This window comes from Sebastes fasciatus, chromosome 7 (assembly GCF_043250625.1).
Source record: "Sebastes fasciatus isolate fSebFas1 chromosome 7, fSebFas1.pri, whole genome shotgun sequence".
NCBI lineage: Eukaryota > Metazoa > Chordata > Actinopteri > Perciformes > Sebastidae > Sebastes > Sebastes fasciatus.
This window is the reverse complement of record NC_133801.1, coordinates 22692236-22701236: the sequence shown is the minus strand read 5'-3', so window position 1 is coordinate 22701236 and position 9001 is coordinate 22692236. Positions and strand designations below refer to the sequence as shown.

Below are 9001 nucleotides of genomic sequence, written 5' to 3'. Positions count from 1 at the left end.
TCTTCTAATTGCTTGTCTTATTGAAATATATTAATATTTACCTTAATGTGTCAGACAAAATTACTTGTCTTACTTTACAGAAAGTATCTTCAAAATTGTCCTTTGTGGAGGAAATATTTATACTACAAGAGTCACATACAATGTAGTTTCATCTTTGAGGTTTAGTCAGGTGGAAACTGAGGCAAAGCCTTTCAAAGTTCTGGGGAATGTGATCTGGCAAAAAGGGCAATAATAAAGTAAGAATATGTTTTACAAAAACATTTCTTTATTAGTTCCAGTAATAGAAGTAACCACAGATCTCTACTGAATAAATACATACTGCTTCAGACTAGTTCATCGTTTTACTGTTACTGCTATACTGTTATGACTTGGTAGTTCCTCGACCCATGATTGCTTTCTTTGTGTTCCTCTCTGGTCTCAGCAGGATTATGTAACATTTGGGTCCAAACAGTGCCACCAAGAGACCAAAACTGGAGGCCAGGATGGCAAATACCTCCACTGCATCTGCATATTTGCCCGGGGAGTTGACATAAGCCGGGACAAAGGCCACCCACACAGCACAGAAGATCAGCATGCTGAAAGTGATGAGCTTGGCCTCATTGAAGTTGTCTGGAAGATTCCTCGCCAGAAATGCTAACAGGAAGCTGACGATGGCCAGTAAGCCAATATAGCCCAGTAACACTGCAAAACCAACTTTAGAGCCGACTACACACTCATAAACTATCTTGTCATTGTGGTATTGAGTGTTTTTATGAGGAACTGGTGAGGCAGATACAAGCCAAGCAGTGCAGATTGCTGCCTGAATGAAGGTAAGAGCTAAAACTGTCCCTCTTTGCTGCACAGCACCAAACCACTTCAGACTGGCTCCACCTCCTGGCTTGGAAGCCTTGAACACAGCCAGAACCACCATGGTTTTTACCAGAATACATGAGACAGAAAGCACAAAGCTGATCCCAAATGCTGCATGTCTCAGCTGGCACGTCCACAGCCTGGGACGACCGATAAACAGCAGCGAACACAGGAAACATAGTTTGAGTGACACCAAAAGCAGAAAACTCAGTTCTGAATTGTTTGCGCGTACCATGGGTGTACTGCGATGATAGGTGAAGATGGCCAGAACAACAGCACAGATAAAGGTTCCCAGCAATGAGGTGGTTGTCAAGCAGATACCTAAAGGCTCTTGATAGGAAAGGAACTCTGTTTTCTTAGGAATACAGTGGTCACGCTGAGGGCTGGACCAGAAGTCCTCTTGACAACTGGTGCACTCCCTGGAGTCTAACAAAAAGGGGAAAATGGTGAGATACATACTTACTGTAAATACTATCCTCAAAGTGAAATAGAAATATTGAAATATGAATACACACCAGTTTCATTGCTGATCTTTCCCTCAGAACAAGGGATACAGTCAAAACAGCACTCAGGTTGCCCCTTTTTTCTGGCCATGCGGGTACCTGGAGGACAGCTCTCACTGCACACTGACCGGGGTGGCTGTTAGAAGAAAAATAAATCTGTCATTCTTTAATATGATACACTGCTAAGGTTTACAATACAAAAATGAGAGGTGTCTGAAATAGCAGGAATAACCTCTTTCGATTGAAAGTTCCAGAAGATTTTGTCTTCATCAATTGCGAGTTCTTCACCTTTGGCTGACTCTCTAACTTCGCCCACACTCTGAACCTTTGTTCTTCCATCAGGGAGCCAAAGCCAATTAACAATATCATATATTGGTAAGGCATCACCATTCTCATCAAATGACACTTGGTCACCAAATGGTGTGGTGAAGTTGACCTTTTGCAAATAATGTAAAATCTGCAAATGGATAATAGAAATAAAAAATGTTTGAGACACTGCAAAATGTGTTGTTATTTTGTTTAACTGGTTGAATAGAAGTCATTACAGTCACAAAACAAAATTATGTGTTTTCTCATGCTATATTTAGTATTTGATATTTTACTTTTGAAAGAAAATAATGAAATATAACCAATAATGATCGAAAGATGAAGAATAATTAACATGGTGAAATTATTCCCTAATTCTTCAAACTTCTTTCAGAATCTGCATGTGACCTCTCCCCTACTAAGTGGTTAGACTTTTCATTTACAACCGGCCTGGCTAAGCTTACGGAGGAGAAACAACCAAAATTTAGAACCCATCCTGACCATTTGAGAATGTTTATTGAAGTACGGGTTAAAGGGTCTAACATTTGTTTTTCTTCCCAAAGACTTAGAGAATTGGTGAAGACCTACCAGTAAGACTTTATGAACTGATGATGATAATCAGATTAAAACTAATTCTGCCATTCAAATTGGAGAAACTATATGAAGATAGAAAGGAGTTTTAAGTCCTCATCTTCCTCAGTTTTATGGCTCTCTACATTCCTGAGACATATTCACAGTCACACAAACAGACATCCAAAATGAGACTAAATAAAACTGACATCAAACGCAAATGAATATGTACTTCTACTACTATACTAATTGATATGGGATGCTGAGCAAATATATGTTCTAATAACCTGGTATTAACATGCGTCCTGAGTGATCCGATCACAAGAGGACAGCTCTAAGTACAAGTGTGGACGCACTCAAGACGCATTGAGGATGCATTGAGATACGATCGCTCAGACCACATTCATAGGGGGTCTGGGCCACATATGGCCACATTCTTTTAGCAGGGTGTACGCAAATGTGTCCTGGGCCACATTAGGACTGCCTACTCATGTAATGTCCCGCTGGGATCCGCGGGGTCTCGCTGTGCTCCTCATGTGAATAGACAGGCAGACGCAAGAGTTTGTCTGCCTCGCTGCATGGAAAAGGCTTCTGTGCTCTGCTGTATTCTGTTGGTACAACTTTATTTTATTCCAATATCTTATTTATAGACTACATATCTACAGACTATCAGACTAGGCACAGGAAGTGCAATATTATCACACTGTCAGAGATGTGCCTATGATTTTGTTCTGTTGCTTTGCATGGAGCTGACACCCGCCCACCCGCTCGCTTGCTCTCATCCCCGGCTCTCTGAAGCTCTGAACCCCGCTGTTGCCTGGCAAAGACAGCGGTGTTGGTGACATGGAGGTCCCGTGGGACTGCCGGTAGATAATAACTTTTTATTTTGATGTTATTAAAATGTACCAGAAATCACAAATATGTAAAATATTACTACTGACATTCCTGTAATATTACGCCACAACGTGTGCTGTATTAGCCATGTGTTTACTACATGTTCATTTGCATATAGAGTGGGGAAGTGAGATCTGATCACAAGTGGGCACTGGAGACGCATGTGGAGACGCATGTGCAGACTCATTCTAATGCCAGGTGTGAACAGACGTACTTAAAGCTGTCCACTTGTGATCGGATCACTCAAGACGCATGTTTATGCCACGTCTGAAAAGGGCCACAGAGATAGCAGCCTATTTGTTTCAGAGTGACCCCTCCCTCTTCTCTGTTGCTCTCACCCGGACTGACTGTTTTGATATGATCAGATTAATATTATCCCTTCATTTACTGTGTAATAAATGCACATATATTTCAACAAAAACAGGCCTGTCTGTTGTAGTGTTTGTATACCTACATTTTATGATAACAAGGTTGTATATTGTGTGTAATTGGTTAATTCATTTTTAATTCAATTGATCAGGTTTTATTCAGTGGTTTATATCATATTGGTGTATGGTACCATTCTGCAGCAGATGAAGTCCAAATGTAAAATAGGGAAGAATTAATAACGTGAATCAAATTAGTATTTATCCTGAAAAATAAATTTAAATACAGAATCAAAACTTTAAGAGTCTTTAGAGAGGGAGTGGTCAGCTGGACACACCAGTGATACCAGACCCTGAACAGAGACCCATAATACTACAAGCAACATTGAGAGTCTTTTGTTCTGCTCCTGCCTCCCCGCCTGTGTTGTTTTGCTCTACATGAACTCTGATACCTCCCCTTGCCGGCCAGAGAAGGGGGGCAGAGGGCCTCTCGCCCGTCTTGAGGTCCGGATGCCCACCGGCGGTCCAACACCTCACGACATGCTGAGTTTGACATCCAGCCAATCTAAAAAGAGAACCTGAAGAAGTCTCTTCTACACCTCTTTGAACATGCTCCAACTATGGCTAAAAGAACACTGAATCCTGCAAGCCAGATCATCTCTTTCGCTGCTATGCCTCTCTGCCCTGATTGCTGACCTGTCAGCTGCTGAGACATGAAGTGCACTGCAGTTTGGTTCCAGCCATTATGAGGAAAAGAGACTTTAAAAAGAAAAGACTTGAAATAGAGGACATTTTGAACTGACAATGTCAGGAGACCACTCCAGATACGAGAAGGGGGGTTGAAAAAATGCCACAGAGACCCACTATATCAGAGATGGAGTGATGGAGATGGAAAAAAATATTCATTCCAAGTCACACCGAGGAAACGACTCAAGCCGAGTTCACCCAAAATGCCGAGGTCAGACAGAACCTATTACCACCCCAAAAAGCACAACTTCCCACCTACTCATCTGAATGTGATATAAATACATTTTCAGATGTTAAAGAGTTTGATGATTAGACTACTAAACAAATGTAGAGTTAATTAATAAATAAGTTTTCTTTAAGAAGTTAGTAGTTAATAGAATAATAGAGGAATCCATCAATAAGCTTTAACCCTAAATTAGGCTCATCTCTAAATTTAGAATATGAAACTGTGTCACAATCTTCCGTGGTGCTTCTTACACTCTCAACTGCTGAAGGGTGCATTAATTCCAAAAATAAATTGAATTAATAGGCAAATGTCTAATGACAAACTCAATCAGAGGGATATTAGTCACTAAATTCACCTGGTCACATTTGATTAGTTTCTATCCAGAAAGGTTCATCGTTGTATTCACTGTAATCCTTCATTTATCCTTTATTGAATTTATTCCTTTTTCTTTTGTTTTATAATTTATTCAATTATCCTCTGTTAGTAGTTAAGTCATGTTGTTGGTTAAATAAACATTTAATTTATAAAGAACTTGGTTATTTGATGTGTGTGTATATAAACCAGCTGTTCATAATGCCCAAGAACTTCGTAGCATCCCTGATATTAGGAGACTCAATTGATTAATATCAAATTTTTAACTTTTCAAAGTTTTTACAAAATTGGGTGGCACCTGGTTGAATTCTGACAGTAAAAATAATTGTGTGTGATATCTGAAGCTGAGTGCCATCACTCCCCTTCAACTTTTATAACAAGTCATATGTTTATGATTAATAAGTTTGATTTATTAATTAAATATACATATTTTGATATTAATTAATGATTGATTATTAATCTGCTCCATTCAATAATGCTACAGAAATCACCAGCTTACCAATGTCATTTTTTTTTTTTTTTTTAAATGTGCCTTTTTTCACAATGTTCTATACTCACAAAACAACATTCAGCAAGTAATTCAGGGTGTAGCAGTTGTTTTAAAAAACATAAACAGGTGAAGAATAAACTGATTTCTCACCTGCCATGGCTCCAGTTTTTGCAAACTGGCACAGCTGTGCATGCTGAAGGGCCCTCTCCCTGGCACACAGCGCAGCAGGTCATCGAGGGCATATGCCAGAGCATACACAGCCTTGAAAACATTGTATTCAGGCCTGAGGATAGAAAGATCTAAAAACTTAGTCTCCACACTTTCAATATCTTCCTGTCCAGTGCATAGTGCTCCCTCAGCTTCAACCCAACCTGCTGGATCAAATTTACACTGAAACGTGTATTCCCAAAATTGTCTCACCTGAAATAAATTTAAAAAGTCAGTATCGACAGAGATAACAGTATAATTATTTATCATATAGTCGAAATTTATATTATTATATAATTTAGATCAATTTGTAAGATTAAGCTCTTACCATGCTATTTCCATAGCTGTTGTTGTAGTGTAGGTCAGGACGTATTCTTAACAGGAAATCCCTGAGTCCTGGTATTTCTCCTCGACGAATGGCAATGCCCAGTGTGCCACCCAGGTATGGCATGAGGTGAGGGGTCTGGAGCACAGTAGCTGCTGTCCAGGCTTCACTTGCTATCCACTGCCGGCCAGTCACATTCTGCCTCACCACCTATGCATTGCATATTGTAAAACATGTATGTTTCAGACCTATATTTGAGAGTTTTAGTGTGTTTTGTAGCAAATGTTGATTTGTCTGCAACAATTATTCTGTCTCGATTTTTAAAAGCCATAAGCACATATGTGAAAAAGTAATTAAGTGCTGTCACTTTTTAAAATCACAGATTTAAAAATGATACTATATTTTAATCCCAACCTCTTCCAATAGCTGAATCATGTGTATCTCATGTGCAAACACCATGACCACACAAGCTGTTGATGTCTTTATCAAATGTACAATCCTCTTGAGTTTACTTGGATCACTGTCCCAGGGCAAAACTTCTGAGTAGGCCAGACAACCTCCACCAGATTGCGCCAGGTCAGATTGAAAGGATCGGGCAACGTGGAGTCCGTAGTCATCATCACTGACCAAAAGGCCCACCCAAGTCCAGCCAAAGTGTTTTAGAATCTGAATCATAGCACGCACCTAAGTGGATATTGGTGTGAAGGGATTAATGTACAGATTATAACAAATACCATTTTCTTATTTGTAATTCATAAAACAATATAGATTTAGAGTACATATGTTTCACAAAGGAATCACATTCAATTAATCCCATGAAGAGAAATAAAAGGTTTGTTTCATTAAGGGCAATTTCTACAAACTTTCTGTATTGCATGAAACAGACATAGTTTGCAGTTCTCAACTTGGTAATGGTGTTTTACCTGGAAAGCATCACTTGGGATTGTTCTAAAGAAGGATGGAAACCGTTGCCGATCACTCAGACAGGAACATGTGGAAAAATAACTCACCTGTAAAGAAATATACAGTATAAACTCAAGTTATCCATCTCATGCAAGTCAGAACCAGTCAAAACTATTTTCATAATTCAACAATGTATCACTTTTAAAGATGACATTAATTCAAATGAAGTACTTTATATAATACAGCAGTTAAAAAGATAGAAGATAGAAAACTTACAATGGGCGTTTTGTATAAACCTAGCATATTGGAGTAGGCAATAGAAAATGTTGAGTAGGCATCCCCCACAATGCCTAGGACTGGAGGGGTCCCTAAACAGTTCTCCTGGAGCAGAAACTGCTCCTCTCGACCACTTGCCAGTGAAAATGCACCACTGAGTCCAATAACAAGCGCACCACAGTTATCATAAATACTGTATCCCAGAGTCACATTAGGTAGCAGATGGGAGTTCTTGTTGATCTCATCAATGGCAAATGCCATGGTCATGGCAAGCCTGTAGCCTAGAGTGTCAAAGCTAACACACAAAATGTCACTATTAACCACTAAAAAGTAATATGTCACTGACAACTGGGTAGATATACAATATAACTAAACCTATAATAATAATATATCACACTGTTGCAATAACATGCTTTCTACTTGTAAAACATGAAAAGTTCTACTCATATTTTATAAGCATTTCAGCAAAGCAACATTTTTTTCCATACCATGAATACTCTGAGCAGACAGCATCATTTGCACTGATCCATGCTATCTGCTGCATGTGTGTGAAACTTACCCTTGGCAGCTTGGCTGTTGTGGCTCTGAGGTAAATGTCCGCTCAGGGAAGACAGAGGTGTAGTGGACCTCAAACAGCCCACCGAGGACCACATCGCCAGGCTTGTGCATTTCATTAAGATGAAACTTTCTCCGTAATTTACAAGATGGGGAAAGAGAAGAAGACACAGAGTATAAAGAGGAGGAAGAAAAAAAGAACAAGGTAAGACACAAGCACAAGAGCAGATATGTGTCAAGAAAAGCCCCCATACCTGCCCTCCTCCCTTTACACGTTTCTATTCTTCATACAAGGCTGCTTAATTTTATATACAGGACAATGTCATCTCCTTTGCATGCTTTACATCATTGTTTAATCTTTAACACCACCCATCAGGGCTATGGGGGCAGGACATAATAGACATATACATTTAACTGTGTTAATATAACATATTAAACTTCATGTGAATGTTATACCATATAAGTAAGGGTTTCATCAAATATCCCATGAAAAATATTAAATATTTTTAAAATTAATTTAATGTTCTTCTTCTTTTGTTTTTCTATTGAAAAATTATTGCCCAACTTGTTTATTATTTAAAAACAATTTTTAAATGTCTGGGGATTGTAATGAGCTACATGGCATTGATGAGGAGTCAGTATTGATTTTAGTCTCTTTTACACAAGTGAACAACGCTTGTTTTTCTCTATTTTTTTTACTGTTATTTTCATTCTATTGTTATAACACATAATCATTAAATTATGTCAATAAAACTTGATATACTGAATGTACCAAATATTTGTGTAGGTGTTGGAGAGGGTATTTTTGTAATGCTTATATGGATCAAGTATCATACTGTACCAGCTCTACTTTGTGTTTACTTTAAAAAATAAAAATTAAAAAATAAAGCATTGAGTGAAAATACTCAAATACCAATTATTTACCAAGTTTGGGTTTTAGAGGATTTTATTAGGTGTTTCAGAGACTTTTGAATCCTTGAGTTTGAGAGGAGCCCACGAAGGAATTACTGTTTGATCTTTCTAATGAACCACATACAGATGCTAGAACTCACAATGATTAATAAATGAGATCAGTCTCAGAAATAAAAAAATCACTAAATCACATTATATGCAGATGATATTTTGCTGTTTTTCTCAAATGCAAAAACTCTAAATTTGTTGATGTAAATATTGTACACTGCTTTAGCTGCTTTTCAGGTTGTAATGTAAGAGCAACCTGTATGAGTCATGCTTCTTGGCTTAGACAATGGTATCTCAATTCAAGCTGTCTTCTAATTGCTTGTCTTATTGAAATATATTCATATTTAGACATGTGTCATGTTCATGTGTCAGACAAAATTACTTGTCTTACTTTACAGAAAGTATCTTCAAAATTGTCCTTTGTGGAGGAAATATTTATACTACAAGAGTCAC

At 38.2% G+C, this 9001-nt stretch overlaps 1 protein-coding gene across 1 annotated transcript; it reads right to left on the bottom strand.

The window, feature by feature from the left end:
* Positions 1-361: 361 nt before the first annotated feature.
* On the bottom strand, positions 362-7804 carry LOC141770952 (extracellular calcium-sensing receptor-like). The gene is made up of 9 exons (XM_074640804.1): positions 7593-7804; positions 7034-7328; positions 6778-6864; positions 6269-6538; positions 5858-6064; positions 5473-5742; positions 1585-1809; positions 1365-1488; positions 362-1275 (listed from the first exon to the last, which is right to left on the bottom strand). Exons 1-9 carry the CDS (start codon positions 7700-7702, stop codon positions 362-364), a joined length of 2502 nt encoding a protein of 833 aa, XP_074496905.1. The 5' UTR covers positions 7703-7804.
* Between the last annotated feature and the right edge of the window lie 1197 nt (positions 7805-9001).

Coding starts and splice junctions, on each gene's coding strand:
- LOC141770952 (XM_074640804.1), bottom strand. CDS start 7,702: ATGCACAAGCCTGGCGATGTGGTCCTCGGTGGGCTGTTTGAGGTCCAC. Junction 7,329..7,592: donor CAACAGCCAAGCTGCCAAGG/GTAAGTTTCACA, acceptor TTTGTGTGTTAG/CTTTGACACTCTAGGCTACA. Junction 1,810..5,472: donor AAAAACTGGAGCCATGGCAG/GTGAGAAATCAG, acceptor ATCCATTTGCAG/ATTTTACATTATTTGCAAAA.